At 37.2% G+C, this 16326-nt stretch overlaps 1 protein-coding gene across 6 annotated transcripts in view; it reads left to right on the top strand.

The window, feature by feature from the left end:
• The window catches only part of Ubap1 (ubiquitin associated protein 1), a 49483-nt gene that overhangs the window by 14395 nt on the left and 18762 nt on the right, over positions 1-16326 (top strand). For 3 of the 6 annotated variants that reach the window (XM_023565494.2, XM_005004058.4, XM_063226372.1), the window contains 2 exons: positions 5300-5340; positions 15460-15584. In XM_023565494.2, the coding sequence (XP_023421262.1) occupies positions 5307-5340; positions 15460-15584 (159 nt within the window). In that variant the 5' untranslated portion in view covers positions 5300-5306. The remainder of the gene's footprint in view (positions 1-5299; positions 5341-15459; positions 15585-16326) is intronic. The other 3 variants (XM_063226384.1, XM_013153493.3, XM_063226378.1) reach the window with 1 other exon arrangement.

The raw sequence follows: 16326 nt of genomic DNA, 5'->3' as shown, positions 1-16326 counted from the left end.
GTTGGAGGTCAGATTTCCTCTTGGGAACACTGAACTTTTACTAGCTTGTAAATTACACTGAAGAAAACGTTAAATGAGTTATAATACATTGGTTAAGATAATGTTTTGAAATTTCTAATTAGCCAGTGATTTTATGTCTTAATTCCCTATTCTGATTTTTTTTTTTTTTTGGTGGTATTAGAGATTGAATCCCAGAGCCTTTTCTTAGAGTTGCATCCTTGGCCCTTTTTATTTTTTGGGCTGGAACTTGGAATCCTCTTGTCTCAGCCTCACACAGTGCTGAGATCAGAGGTGTACACCACTGTGCCTGACGCCCATTCTAACTTTCACCTAGTACTTTCCTTTTCATGTGGTAGTTAATCTCACAGGATTTATCATATCAGACTAGTTACTGGTAACAACTGCGAGCATTGTTATTGCAGTTGAGGGTTATTGCTTTAATCATATTTCCGAATTGCATATTAGAATTAGTTATCCTAATACTAGTTAAAATTAACATGTGATTTATAAATTTTACACATTAGACTTATTATAGGATTGTCAATTAAATTTTCAGAAAATTTGGAGGGAAAAGGGCATGACGACCACTGCTGGGAAGGATTGGACAGTATACTACTAGGTGTGGTTGGAGAATTAAGAAGAACCCAGAGTTGAGGAATGTGTGCTTGGAGTTTTCTTGACCTATAAGGATATTAGCTGAAGTTCTTAACTGCAGTTTTTACGAACTCAGATTAGGTCAGAAATTTGCTTTCACTGTTTTTACTGTGTTATCTTTGTATACACTGTCACTTCTGAAGTTCAACTATAATCAATTTTTACTGTACTGTGTGAAATAATCTTATATAGATTCTTTTTGAAGTATACCTTATGATTGATAAAACCTCGTTTGAAGTTAGGTATAATTTAGGTAGTGAGAAAGTTTATCCATTAAAGCATCTTGACTTTATTTTCTAAGTTTTAATAGGCCAAATCTTTTTTTTTTATTAACCTCTTGTTCTTTTTTAAGACAGACAGGGTTTCACTGTGCAGTTCAGGGTGGCCCTAAATTCACAGTAATCCTCCTACCTCAGCCTCCTGAGTGCTGGGATTATAGGTGTGCTTTTTTTTTTTTTTTTGTCCTTTTCATTTTTATCGGTACCGGGGATCGAACTCACAACCGCCTGCTTGCAAGGCAGGTGCTTATGCCACTGAGCTAAATCCCCAGCCCCTATAGGTGTGCTTTAACATGCCTGGTCTAGATTTTCATATTTGGAATGATTTTAGGCATTTCCATTCTGTTCCACCAATCTTTCTATTTATGTACAAGTATAGTACAGTTTTAAGTGCTGTATCTTCTTTATGTATTTTATGTTACTGGGGAATTACACTCAGGCCCTTACACTGAGCTATGTTTCCCGCTCCCCTACCCTCCACCAATTCTTTTTTTTTTTAATTTAAATTTTGAGTCATTTTTTGCTAAATTGCCAGGTTGCTTGGGCTGGGCTTGCATTTGTGATCCTTCTGCTTTAACCTCCAGAGCCTGGAGATTACAGGAGTGTACCACCATGTCTGTCGTGAATTTTTTATTAGTAGATCTGTTTTTTTTTTTCTGATTTTTAATCATTTTCTGTTTGAATCTCTCCTGCATATTTTTAGTCTTATGTTTTACTAATTTTTATTCAAAGTCTCTGGGATATATGTTGTGAATTTTCTTCTAAGCTGTTTTGGCTGTGTGTTGTTTCTCAAGTGGAATGTTTTCATTGTCATTATCTTTTACAGTTTTGTTTTGGCTACTTCTTTAATCCATGAATTCTTTATTTATGTTTGTCTTTTTGAGCCAGGGTCTCACTATGCAGTTTAGGCTAGTCTTGAGCTCATTTTGTAGCCCAGGCTGGTCTTGAACTTGCTGACTCAGCCTCTTAAGTGCTGACATTACAGGTATGCACCACGGATTCCATGGATTCTTTATGAGACAATTTAAAAATTCAGATACATGCAGACTGGGGATGTAGGTCAGCAGTGGAGTGCTTGCCTACTTGCATGATTTGAGGGTTGAATACATAGAACCACAACAAAAAGTCAACTGTTGGTACTTTTGTGTTTTGATGTTTATTTTTGTTTTTATACTGCGCTAATTCTGATTTTAGAAATTTATTGTGGTTTTCTTTGTGAGATGTTTAAATCAAGTTTTGTAAAGTGTGCTATGGATATTTCAAAAGGTTTGACATGCTATAAAATAATACCTATCTTACTAATTTGTATTTCTGTATCAGGTTCTGACCTAAATCCCCAATCTCCCAAAGGAGTGTACATGAAGGCTAATATAAAGGAGACAAGTGGTATGATTTTAGGGCTCCAGGAGGGTCAAAACCCTCTAGCAGAGTTCTCGATTCTTTGGCTATCATGAGTCAAAGTGTTTCTCTGGACTACCCCTATTTATTAGGTCCAAAGAAAGAGTGGGGATACTGAGGAAAGCGAGGGAAATGAGCAGGACCTTGGAAGTCACTTCAAAGACTTCTCCAAGTAGTAAATTATGCCAAGTAAGGGGAACCATCTTATCTCCAGGATGACATTTATAGTAGGAGTGAGATACCTGCAGCTGCAGTCTTTATCTTCTTATTTGATGTTTGAGCCAGGTGTCCTCATCTGTGGCCTTATCTTGCCCTTTGAGGTATCTCTGACCTCACAGGCCACTACAGGCCTCAACCAGGACCAGTGATTCATAGAGGTTCACTTACTGTGAAACAGCTCCCATCGCCAGGCAAGGGGCCTAGGACAGACACACAGATAAACATAGAAAGCCAAGTTGTTAATTTTAAATCCTACTCAGAGCCACTTCGTAGCGGTCTCCAACATTTCTGCTTAGTTCTTATTTCTTTACAGTTCTTGTTTTATGAGTAGTGATATTAAATATTGGGTCAATTCATAACTATTATCTCTTTGTTACTGCTAATATCTTAAGTTATTAATAAAGTAAAACAGCACTGGGCATGGTGGTGCATGCCTGTAAATCCCAGCACTTGAGGCTAAAGCAGGAGGATCACTGGGAGTTTGAGGCTGTGGAGGTGCATAGTGAGTTCAAGGCCAGTTTGAAGAGTGAGACCCTGTCTCATAAATAAATGAATAAATACCTATTACTATTGTGTTTTTCTAGTACTGGGGATTAAATTTAGGGCCTTTGCATTTACAGTAAGATTTTTCTTTTTGTTTCTTTTTTTTCTCTTGGCTACCAGGAATTGAACTCTGGACCTTGTGCTTGTCAGGCAGGTGCTGTGCCATTGAGCTATATTCCCAGCCCAGAGAAAGAATTTTCTTTTTGGTGCTGGGGACTGAACTCACAATCTTGTGCTTGCCAGGCAGGCACTTAGACCACTGAGCTAAATCCCCAGCCCCCAGAGAAAGAAATCTTAACTGGTGTTTGTTCTTTTTTCCCCTTTAAAAGACATTGCCATTTATGTTCTGGAAAATACTGTTTCTCACTTATCCCATGTTTTGTCACACTCTGAAACAGTTCTGGAAGAGCTCTTTCAGGTCTTCATCAGGTGATCAGAAATGGGGTAAATACTGCTACTGTGTGCTGATTAACCAAACTGCAGGTTTGCAAGAACATTAAGATATGTCGTCCTCCACAGTATTCACTTGGTCTGACAGACCCTTCCTCAAAGTCAAAGTGACTGTGACAGATGATGTTTTGAATCAATTCAGGACATGGAGGCAGCTATGATAGCACAACTAAAGAGAAAGAATTTCCAGAACTGCTTCAAAAAGTGGCAAAAACAATGAGATAGGCGTGTTTAAAGCAAGGGCATATATCATGAGGGGATTAATGGAATGTGGCTTTTACTGTAATAACACATTTTTAAAATCCTCTGTGTTTTTTGGTTGCACTGCATACAGTTCAGTAGCTTTTAGTATATTCATCAAGGTGTAGTCTTTGGCAGACTCACATTTCACCACATTTTAATCATCCAAAGAAACTAATGCCTACGCCGTGATCTTCACATCTCCTTGAGTTAGTTTTTAGATGGTGTAAGATACTAAGTTGGCTTCTTTCGTGAAAGTGCAGCATGGTTTGTTTTAAAGACTGTACATTCCTCTTCGAACTGCTGATGCATTGTGTTGAAGGTCAGTTGCTGTATTTCTGTACTTTGTTGTGTTGTCTATATAATATTTATCTATGTGCCATTGCCACACTTTTAATTTCTGTAGAGTAATATAAATATTGAAATTAGGTAGTAAACTCTCCAACTTTGTTCTTTTTCTGAACTGTTTCGAATATTTTGTTTACTTTGTTTTCCTATGTAAATTTAAATCAGCTTGTTATTTTCTGGAAAAGAGGTCCTGTGTAGATGCTATGCCCTCTCCCACCATATTGAATGCAGTACCTCTTGAGTTCTAATAACACACTGCGTCACTGAACTGTATGGCCAGCTTCATTAATTGTTTTTATTATTTTGTTACAAGATGGTTATTTGTACTTTTTTTTAACTTATAGTAGAAAAATCTTTTTTAGTATGATGGCTTATAATGTAGGCTAATAGGCATTATATCATAAATTCACTTAGTTAACCTTTTTTGCTTATGTTTTAGGTAAATTAAAGATGTAAGCATTGTATCCAGGGAAATAAACATTTAGTTTGAAGGGCTCGTGTTATTTTATGTGTGCAGGAAAGGATGCCCTTTTCCACCAAGGCTGAAAGTACAAAGGTCATGTTAACTAGATGTGTGGTTTCTCTTCACTTTTAAAAATTTTATCCAGAGTTAAAATGGGTCAAAGTTTATATGTTGTTCATTCCCCATTTCAGAAATTTCAAGGCTGAGGGAGGATTGTTACGAGTTCAAGGTTAGCCTACGCTACGTAGTTCAAAGCCAGCTTGCACTACATAGCGAGACTGTGTCTCACAAACAAACAAACAAAAAAAAGAAAGTTCAATTTTAATAGTTGTTAAGGGGCAGTTAGAGATCTGTTTGTATTTTTTTAACTGAATAAAATGAGATCTTTTTCTCACTGATGCATTTATTTCTAACAGGAAGATATATATACTCACTAATTTTTTTCTTTAGGTAGAGAGCGTGTAAATTGTTAGTGACTAGTGTGCTGTACTTCAGGTTTTTTTTTTTTTCCAGAACATGCAGGTTGAAGAACTGTTTAAAATTTCTTTAGAAACTTATTTCTTCTTTACTATGTCTTCTTTTTTTGTTATTTAGAAGTAAGAAGCGAGGAATGTGTCAGACCTGAAACTTTTGAAGTCTGTTTCCTTATTTTGCTTATATTCTGTGAAGGCGTCTTGTGCTTAAGATGTATTTTTTTGCTTTTCAGGTTCTAAATGGCTTCTAAAAAGTTGGGTGCAGATTTTCATGGTAAGTGGACTGTTAAATATTATGATTTAAGTTATAATTTGATCAAACAATTTGAAATCACATAGCATAATTTTAAGTACCTCTTTTTTGTATCTGTAAGTGAACAATTTGAGAAACATGAAGTTTCATGACATGTAGCACGTACATACATTCTAGAGTCTTCAGATAACCCTAAAAGTATTTCTTTACCTTGAAAGGAAATACCTTAAAGTGTTTCTTTAGGTTTCTAGTGTACTTTATCAAGTTTCTTGTCATTTTATTTTATTTATTTATTTATTTTAATCGGTACCGGGGATCGAACTCATGACCGCCTGCTTGCAAGGCAGGTGCTTATGCCATTGAGCTAAATCCCCAGCCCCTTCTCGTCATTTTAATTCAAGTTACTAGAGATAGATAACATGTTGCCTTATTTTTGTTGTTCTTTAGCGTGTTTTGAAAGTCAGCATCTCTATTTGTTGTTGTTTGAGGAAGGATTTCTATGTAGTACAGGCTGGCCTTGAATTCACAGTGAACCTTCTGCCGTCTGTTCTTTGTCTCCTTGTGCTGCGATCATAAGTGTGTGCCATTACACCTGGCAGCGTTTGTTTTTATTCCTGGTCATAGCTCCTCTCCATCTGTGTGTAAGAAAATTAACCCTTAGTGATTTATGTTTTGGTTTACTCTTCCCCTCCCTCCTATAATAGGAAGTAAATGAGATAAATATTATAGAAGTATCAGTAGTATAAATTATAATTTACACCTGAAATTAACATTTCCTCTGTCATTATTTCTTAAGATATGACCTGCCAAGTGAAATAAAATAGTAAAAGTTTGTTATCTGCATTTGGGGGAAATTAAGATGCCAAAGAGGTTGAAATTAGACTGTTTCCTCTTACAGCAAAAAGATAAAAAATTATGCACCAGAAATATCCAAATAATGCAAATTATTTTAAAGTTGATCTTTCACTTTAAAATTTTGTGCTACATCACTGTAAAAATGATGTATTAAGGCCAGGTGTGGTGGCGTATGCCTGTGATCCCAGCATTTGGGAGGCTGAAGCTGGAGGATTGCTGTGAGTTTGAGGCTAGCCTAGGCTATATAGTGAGTTCAGAGCCTGTCTGAACTGCGTAGTGAAGTCTTGTCTCAAAAAAAAAAAAAAAAAAAAAAAAAAAAAAAAAAAATTAAAAAAAGAAGAAAAAAACAAGAATGGTTTATTGGACTGCCTGGCAGTGTGTGTTGGTGTGCTTTTCTAAGTTACCAATAAGTGGCAACATGATAGTGTCACTCAGCAGAGTCAGTGGTTTGGCAGTCACTGTGGTTTTAACTTGCTTATGTATTTTGTACCACAGCTTTGACATTTTGAATCGCTGTAATACATATACCCACGTATATGACTTGTGTATGTTAGGGCTGGGTATACAGCTCAGTGGCACAAGTGCCTGCCTGGCAAATGCCAGGTCTTGAGTTTGGGTAACTGCCCCCCTACCCCCGCCATAACCTTGCATATGTTTTGTTAAATTGCTTTGGAATTAGATCATTTAGATTCTGGAATTAGCATTGTGGCAGGTTAGGCATTATATCTTCCATATCTTCTGTTAAGAATCATTGGCCTTTCAGTATTCAAATGGTGGTGGAGGAGTACATCTGATGTTGCCTCTGATCATTTTTTCAAGGAGAAAGGAGAACAGAGTCAAAGGCAGAGGGAAGTCCTAGAGAGAGAATGATCAGAAATGAAAATTCTCAATTTGTAATTTTACTTGAAAGATAACCTGTCTTGGGAAACTGATTTTTTATTTTCTTCCGGTACTGGAGGATTGAACCCAAGGCTTTCCTACTGAGCTACATCCCCAGCCCATTTGTACTTGGAGATAGGGTCTTGCTAAATTGCTAATTTGCCCGGGCTGGTCTCAAGCCTGTAGTCTTCCTGCCTCAGCCTTCCAGAGTGCTGGAATTACAGGGTTGTGACACCACTACCAGCTGAAAGTTTTTTTGATAGGAGTAAAACTATATTAGACCTTAAGGTTATGTGTTCCAGCTAAATAATTCAGGTAGAAAAATTATAACTCTCAAGGAATCTGGTCAGTAAAGACTTGAGTTCAGGAAATCAAGTTCAGAATGGTGTTACAAGGCTGAAATTAGACAGCTAGCAAACCAAGGCTACCATTTTTCTTTTTCAGAAAGGTATACCCTTTCCTCATGTTTTTCTGTGACTTCTCCAATTTTATCCTTCTGTTAGAAGACTTGTGGTTGGGGGGCTGGGGATTTAGCTCAGTGGCATAAACTCCTGCCTAGCGAGTGCAAGGTTGTGAGTTTGATCCCTAGGTACCAAAAAAAAAAAAAAAAAAAAAAAAAAAAAAAAAAGAATTGTGTTCTTGGTTTAGTTGTGTAGAATACACAGGGCCAAAAATGACCACAGAGTTATGGCAGGATATGCCATGTGATCTTTCAGGTGTTTTTTTTTTTTTTTTTTAAAGATAGGATCTTGCTATGTATTTCGGGCCAGCCTTGAACTACTTCTGGCTGACCTCAAATTTGCATTGATCCTCTTGCTTTAGCCTATGGAGGGATTATGGGCACACACTACCATGCCCAGCGTCTTTCATTTTAAAGTAGCTAGCATTTTAGAGTTTCTGTATGTTTTGGTTAAGGAAATCTGATGGCATAGTTTAGCTAATAAACCTGTGACTCAATTTCCCCAGCCAAGTATTACCTGGCTGGTCTAATGGAGGTATAATTTTCTACCACGCTTAGAGTGTCAGCAGGATAGTAATGACTATCTTTATGACAGGATAATTAAAATGACTTTTTCCTGTGTTAATATTTGGGCCTAACTTTTGTACAGTGTTATCTTTTGGTTCCCTCCAGGTCCTTCCCCCTTTTATTTTTTGGTATCGGAGATCAAACTCATGACCTCATGCTTGCCAGGCAGGCGCTTATGCTGCTCAGCTAACTCCCCAGCTGTGTACTATGTTACCTTATGTCTAGCGTGTAATTTATGTCCAGGTTGATTCTTTTAACTCAACTCTTAATGTTGTTAATAAGTACTTACTCCTAAATAATAGAATAAAGCATACAAATAGTTACTTTTCAAAGACTTAAGAGGAATATTGTCTATGTATTATATAAACTATAAAGTTTTGGTTTAGATTAGGATTTTCTTGGAGCTCTGGGTCTTTAAAATAGCAATCCTTTTTAATTTTTAACTCATTTTTTACTTGTTTTGCCTAAGAAAAAGTTACTTTCTAGAAGTGATTTTGAAAAAAATTTTAAACAGCAAATAGATTACTTTTTTTTTTTGTGATACTAGGGCTTGAACCTAGGGTCTTTACGCTGAGCTGCAACCCTAGCCCTTTAAGTTTTTAAATTTGGAGATAGGGTTTTACTAAGTTGCTAAATTGCACAGGGTGTGCTTGAACTTGCAACCCTTCTGCCTCAGGCTTCTCAGAGTGCTGGGATTACAGCTGAGTGCCGCTGTGCTTGACACAGAATGCTTTTTGATATCTGGAAAAATGTCTTGATACTATAAATCAGGGAAAAATAGATCTCTATAATAGGACATAATAAAACTAAAGTCCCATTCTCTTTTTATTTTGCTTTGTTTGAGGTATGACTAGATAGGAAATAGTTATCCATATTATTAATCTTGATAGTTTGGGGATAATCACCCATAAAACTATTGCTGCCATCAAGGCATAATCATGTCCATCACCTCCTGAAGTTTCCTCATGCTTCCTTAATTGCAGTCATCATCTGTATCCACCAGACATAGGTTCCAGGACTTCTGAGGGTACCAAAATCTAGCCAAGGATTATATAATATAAATACTGTTGTTTTATACAATCTGGATGATTATATAAAATGATTATGCAACCTGTACATATCTTCCTGTATACTTTTTTTTTTGTCTTTTTCATTTTTATCGGTACCAAGGATTGAACTCACGACCGCCTGCTTGCAAGGCAGGTGCTTATCCCGCTGAGCTAAATCCCCAGCCCCTTCCTGTATACTTTAAATCATCTATGGATTATAGTACTTAGGATATTTGAAAATATAAATATATAAATAGTTGTTATACTGTACTTAGGGCATAATGAAAAGGACAGTGTGTACGTTCAGTACAGATACATCCTTCCACCCCAGTGTTTTTGATCTGGAGTTGGTTTATCTATGAATGAAGACCATATGGATACTGAGGGCCAACGAGACAGAGGGAGAGGAAGGAAGAGAGGGAAGGGGAGAGGAGAGGGAGGACAGAAGAGTTGGGGGAGAGGGGCAGAGAGAGGGTGAGGGAGAGATAGAGAAGACCTAAGAGTGAAGGGAGAGAGAGAAAGTGAGTGTGTGTGTTTTGGGCTAAAACACTTAAAATCTACCTTCTTACCAATTTTAAGTTGTAATAGTGTAAGCTGTCAGGACTGTGTCGAATAATACATACATAGAATTTTTTTTATCTAGCATAAGTGAAACTTCTTCCCCTTCTTCCCCAAATCCTCCTTTTTAAGGGCAAACTGCTGGTTTATATCAAGTTAGGTAATTTCTGGGAGATTCACTTTGCCCTTAGTTTAATGTCTACTAAACGGTGAAAATTCCTGCTGAGTGGCAGCAGAGGGGTTTTGTTTTAGATTATTTAAAAGCTGATCTTACTTGCGTTCTAGTTTAATGCACAGAAGTTCCCCATCATCTCTAATCATTATCCCATGTCATTGCGCTTCCCTCTGCTTACATCCAGGCTTTGCTCTTTATCTTTTGTTTTCTGTACATTTAATCCTGTTTGGGTTACCTAAACTTCTTGAGTCTGTGAATTAATGTCTTTTATCACTTTGAAAAGATTTCAGTACTTATCTAGTCTTATCTTTGTCCTGCTCGATCTCCCTCTGTTCTTTCAGAATTCTGGTACAGGTGCATTAGGCTATTTGGTATTGTTCCAGATATATCTTAACAGTCTGTTCCTTTTTTGGTTTTGTGTTTGTTTAGTTAATTTCTTTTGACCTAGGTTTTCTTTACTCCTCTCTTGGATTGAATCTTGTATTCTGATTGGCATAGCCTGGTTTATGAGTCATTTACATTTTTCTTCTCTGATAATCATTTTTTACTTCTTCATTTCCATTTGTCTCTATATTTCCATCTCTTGTAATTCCCCATCTGCTTACACATGATTGTCTTTTCCATGAAATTTAAAAACTTTTATTTTAGTTATTTAAAGCTCCATGTCTGATATGTCCGATACTTAGGGTATCTTGACTGTTCCTGGGTTTGGTGTAATGACTGGTTCCTCTTGATCATGAACCACATTTTCTTGACTCTTTCTCTGTCTTATAATTTTTTATTGAGTACCATTGCATAGTAAAAGGCTAATTTTTAAAAATTTAGTTTATTTTATTAATAAGATGTAACATTTTTCTTATGACTTCACATCTTAGAGCAGATAATTATATAGTTTTGTGTTACCTAGGTTATAGTTTTAAGATAGAGAAAACAGAAGAATTGCAGTTTTATACCTGTTTTATTTGATCTTAACTTCTTTTTCAGAATCTTAGATTTGAATCCTCTTACAGTAAAACCTGAAGTAAATGTAATCCAGTTACATAACCTAGTTCCTTTTATTAGAAATTCTTCCTCCCTGCCCCTCAATGTGAAATTGTACAGGATGTATTTTCAGAAAAATAGGCAAGACCTAGGATCATAAGCATATCAGCAATTTAGAAAGAAACAAAACTAGAACAAAGTTTTCTCAGGTTTTACCCTGAGGTGTTGAACATTCACCCAGTCTTCTCCTATGGCATGGTCTAAAACGACGTGCAGAGCCTGGTTACAGGTAATTTCTGAAAGAGTTTTGGCCCAGACAGGACACTGTAGCTGGTAAAGCCTTAGAGGCAAAATCAAGGAGCTCCATCTCCACCACCCCTAAGAATTTACTTATGGCTCTGTCTTCCCCACCCCTAGGAATTTACCTCTGGCGCCAAAGGAATACCAACTGGCTACCTGTGCATCCCTAATGCCCCTCAGGCTCCACACCAAACCTAAGCTACATGTATGCCACACCCCAGGGGATGAGAGTGGGGGGGTCTCTCCCTGCATTCTTAAAATAAAGGTCATTTATATTTCATACTTCTTATCTTTCCAGCCGCCCCACAATTCTATTAATTCCCACTGCCACAAGTCATCAGAGATCTGCTTTCTTTTGAATTTGCATTAGGAAAATAGGCTTAGGTATTTAAGGAAGAACATTTAAGACATTCAGAAATAACTAAATCTAAAAGATCTTTGTTACATTGCTTAGGTATATGGGCCATGTGATTATTAATTTCTTTGAATTTGTTAAAACATAAAATAAATAATGTCAGCTATGTGAGAGGCTGAAGCAGGAAGGTCTGAAGTTCAAGGCCAGCCTGGCTAACTGTTGGAGGATGTAGCTTAGAGCTAGAGTGTTTGTCTAGCATGTATAAAGTCCAGTTTTCTGTCCTCAGTACCACACACACACACACACACACACACACACACACACACACACACCTTTTTTACAAAAGGATAATTACTAAGACATAATTGGTTTTATATATATATATATATATATATATATTTTTTTTTTTTTTTTTTTTTTTTTTTTTTTTTTTTTTTTTTTGTCTTTTTCCTTTTTATCGGTACCGGGGATCGAACTCACGACAGCCTGCTTGCAAGGCAGGCGCTTATGCCGCTGAGCTAAATCCCCAGCCCCATAATTGGTGATATTTTTGGCAAAATATTTTCTGTGAGTCTCATAGGATTGTCATTAATGATACTTACGGTGGTCTTTATTATTCTTTCTTTTTGTCCCCATGTCTTCTCTTGCTGTTTATTTTTGTTTTAAAGTACTGGAGGTTTAATCCAGAAATTTGAGCATGCTATGCAAGTACTTTACCACTCAGTTCCATCCCCGGTTGTTCTTTTAAACACTTTACCTCCCCCTCCTAGTAGTCGCACAGTTACCTAAAGGACTAATAAGCCTTTGAAGGTTACTGCAGCACTGGCTTTGTCAGTGCTTTTTAAAGTTGGTCTGTGAGTGACAAGGGAGTGAGGGAAGCAGCAGGTGTTTCAAGGGTCTCCCTGCTCTCATCAGTCTTTCAGCCTAGACTGAGTTCTGGTTATGGCACATGAGTTTGTTGATGTAAATCACGTTGCATAGTTTCTGGACTGAGAGTTAGGTGAGGAAACAGAACTCTTGTTTTAAAATTTTTTATTTTAGTGATGGTACTTAGACACTTTACCACTGAGTTACAGCCTCAGCCTTTAAAAATTTAGTTTTTATGTTTTATTTAAAAAAATTTCTTTTGTACCAGGGATCAAACTCGCGACTTGCGCCAGCCACACAGGCTGAGCTAAATCTTTGGCCCTGTGACTTAGATTTTGAGACAAAGTCGCAAATTTGCTTAGGCTAGCCTTAAACTTGTGACCCTCCTTCTTCAGCCTCCTGAGTAGCTCTTGGATTACAGGCATGCACCACTGTGCCTGGCCAAGACACCCTTTTTTAGAGAACATTCTCATGTTACTCAGATATCTTTAGCATAGAACTTTTTTTGTAGGATCCCACTTTACCCCTCACCCTCACTCAACTCCTACCACCAGTTTACAGTAGAATTGTTCTTTTAAGAAGATACTCTCACCTGGACATGGTGGCACACACGTGTAATCCCAGCACTTGGGAGGCTGAGGCAGGAGGATCGTTGCAAATTTGAGACCAGCATGGGCTACAGAGTGATTTCAAGGCCAACATGAATTGCATAGTAAGACCCTGCCTCAAAAAAAAAAAAATACACTTAGTATTATTATGGTTCGATTTTATTAATATATGTGCTTGTTAGTGTTACTATAGATAGGATTTTTTTCCTAATATGTATGTCACATAGATAACCCATTTTAAATTAATCTTTTTGTTAAAGAAAAAACTTTTTCTGTTTTTCTTTTTGGAGGCAAGGTCTTGCCTGCAGTTTAAGATGGCCTTGAACTCACTGTATAGCCTGGCTGGCCTTGAACTTGCTGCATTCCTTCTACTTCTGTGGAGTGCTGGAGTTCAACATGTGCCACTACACCTGGGGTTGAAACAGTAAAATTTATTTTATCAGCTGTGTTTCATTGCCCATGATGGGTCTACCAGTAAGTTAGTTCTCTGGATTAGTCCAGAAAAGAAGTAGTTCATTTGGAGTATAGTACTAGCCAGTAATCTGAAAACTATTTTGAAGATAACAGTACACAATACTTTAACCAGTTTTAATAATTCTATTATTTGTTTTTAAATTCTGTATCATCTTTTTTATTTTAAAGAGAATAAAACCAAGCAAAATAAAACAGAATAAGACCAGTTAAAACAAAACAGTGTAAGTGATACAGGATTTCAAAAGAAGATAATAGAAAAATCAGCAGTGGCTACCATAATGTCTCTTGTCTTCAAAATAGCTGCCCATACTATCAGACAGCAAGGGGGCTGGGGATTTAGCTCAGTGGCATAAGCGCCTGCCTTGCAAGCAGGCAGTTGTGAGTTTGATCCTCGGTACCAGTAAAAGGAAAAGGACTATCAGACAGCAAAATCAAACAAAACAGAGCATTATAGAACTAATAAAAGCAAAATAATGAACGTAATACAGTTCTTCAAAGCAAGATAAATCCAAAATGGCTACCATAATGTATCTTGTCTTTGAAATAGCTGCCCATACCATCAGATATAATACAATCAAACAAGACAAATCAGAATAAAACCAAACTAAACAATGAAAATGATACAGGACTTTAAAACAAGATAATAGGGTATTAATAGTGGCCACCACTTTCAGAAGATTCTCCCATAGATGCTACATTGTGTATTGTTACCCTCCAAATAGATGATCAGATTACCAGCTTTAGACCTGCAAAGTCAGCAAAACTCTTAAACAAGTGTTTAGTTGTATTTTACTTTAATACCTATCATCTCAACCTGTGTTTCTCCAGATCAGCCAGTTGCTTGCGGGGGGGTGGGGAGCCTGAGTGCCAAAAGGGGCTGTGTCATTGTTCTTGTTCCTTTTGTTGTTGTTGTTTAAAAAAACAAAACAAAACAAAACAAAAAAACTACAAAAGAGGCACTGTCTTTTTCTGTAACACTAAAGTTGATTATTGTTCCTGGCCTTTTTCTGTTGTTCAGTTGTGACAGGCAGAAAACCTTTGAAGGATTAAAGCAGTTTAGTTGTATATAGCTTATGTCTTCTTGTCAATCCTGTTCAGATTCCCATGCTCTTGTCTGGTTATCCTTTCCCTTTTAAGTGCTGTGCTACTTAAATATTTCTTCACTGGACTGGGGCTCAGTAGTAGAATTTGTACTTGGTGTATGTGAGGCTATGAGTTTGATCCCCAGCATGCCCCCACCAAAATCTGCATATTGTTCTAGAATGTGATAGTGTTCTTTAAAAGACAAACAAAAACTAGAGTAACTTTTATATTAAAACTAAATCTAGAGAATTCCAAATAAAGGATATGTCTTCGTGAGTATTCTGTTACTAATTCGGTAGGAGTATCCAATGCCTGATGTGTACTCGGCAATGCCAGTCCGTTAGAATCTGGTTGGAAGATAGTGTTTTGAGGGAAAGTTGGGTAAGTAACTTAGGCAGACAAGTCCTGTAGTAAGAGGAGGGCAGCAATTTTAAGTAGGGTGTTTGGGGTAGGCCTCAGTAGGGAATATGTGAACACAGACCTGAAGGAAGTGAGAGCGACTCAGGTGAACAGCTGAGGAAAGAGCATTCCAGAGAGAGGGAACAGCCAGTGCAGAATTTTTGTGGTCAGTCGAAGCAGTTGCTATTGAGAACACAGGTCTCCATGTCATAGTACAGGGACCCAGAGTATGACTTCCACAGAGGTGAGGGCAGAAATCGTGGGCCATAGGCAGGCCTTTTTGGCTGTTGCAAGTACTTTGACAATCAAGGCTAAGTAAAATTAAAAACATTCCAGGAAGATCAAGTAGACTGAAGTTGGAGTTCCTCAGAGGTCTAGGGTCAGGAGGAGGTAAGAGGTTGGGACAGGAACTTTTTGTAACTTCTAGTCTTAGGATAGCATAAATTACTGTGTATCCATAGGCATAAGAATATAGCAAAACCAATAATGAAGTTCTTTGCTGATATTTTTTACTTTATTTTTGATTATAGGGACTTTCAGTTACCTTGATGATGTCCCATTTAAGATAGGAGACAAATTCAAAACACCAGCTAAAGTTGGTCTACCTATTGGCTTCTCCTTGCCTGATTGTTTGCAGGTTGTCAGAGAAGTACAGGTAAGTGGTGATTTTTAGTTAAAAGTTTAGTATATTTTAAAATTAAAGAATAAGAATTTGATGTACAGTGAAACAGAAGAACACTTTTATGTTGCTTACTTGTTTCTCACAGCCCTTGTTACTGTCTGGGTCACACTATTACATGCATGCCTGCATGCACACACATGCCTGTGACATTCACATGTGTGTTTTATATATTCTAGAGATTTTATTTGATCCGTTAGATTGTATATTTCTGGGCCTCTGCCTTGCAAAAAACAAATCCCCATTGCCCATCTGACTTGATTATTCATTTCTTTTTCTTACAGTTCTTTTTATCTTCTCTGTCCCTAACATTAGATAATATTTTTGTTTTGCTGTGTCTCACTTTGTGTTCCAGCCCTACCTTGTTATTCAGTTGGGCTATTGCAGTAGCTTCTTTAATTGACTCCTCTGCTGGCAGCATTTTTCTTCTATTTTCCACATTGTTTCTAGAATGATTGTCTTAAAATTATAAACTGTACATCCCTGCTCAAGACTACTGAGACATGTTCAATGATTCCTCAGCCGTTACTACATTAAGTGTGGACATAAGGTTATGACTGAGCACTGAGCGCCTCTCCTGCTGTCTCTTCCAGTCAGGTTATCAGTAGTTGGATTTATCTTGTACATTACCCTGCTTTTCCCCAAGAGCTACTGTCTCTACCTAGAAGATTTTTTGTTTCTCATTATACTAACAGCTATCTGTTAAAATCTACTTACT

The sequence above is a fragment of the Cavia porcellus genome, unplaced genomic scaffold, assembly GCF_034190915.1.
Source record: "Cavia porcellus strain 051 isolate PalLab524CR breed Dunkin Hartley unplaced genomic scaffold, mCavPor4.1 scaffold_1, whole genome shotgun sequence".
Classification (NCBI taxonomy): Eukaryota; Metazoa; Chordata; class Mammalia; order Rodentia; family Caviidae; genus Cavia; species Cavia porcellus.
This window is presented reverse-complemented; position numbering and strand designations above follow the sequence as displayed.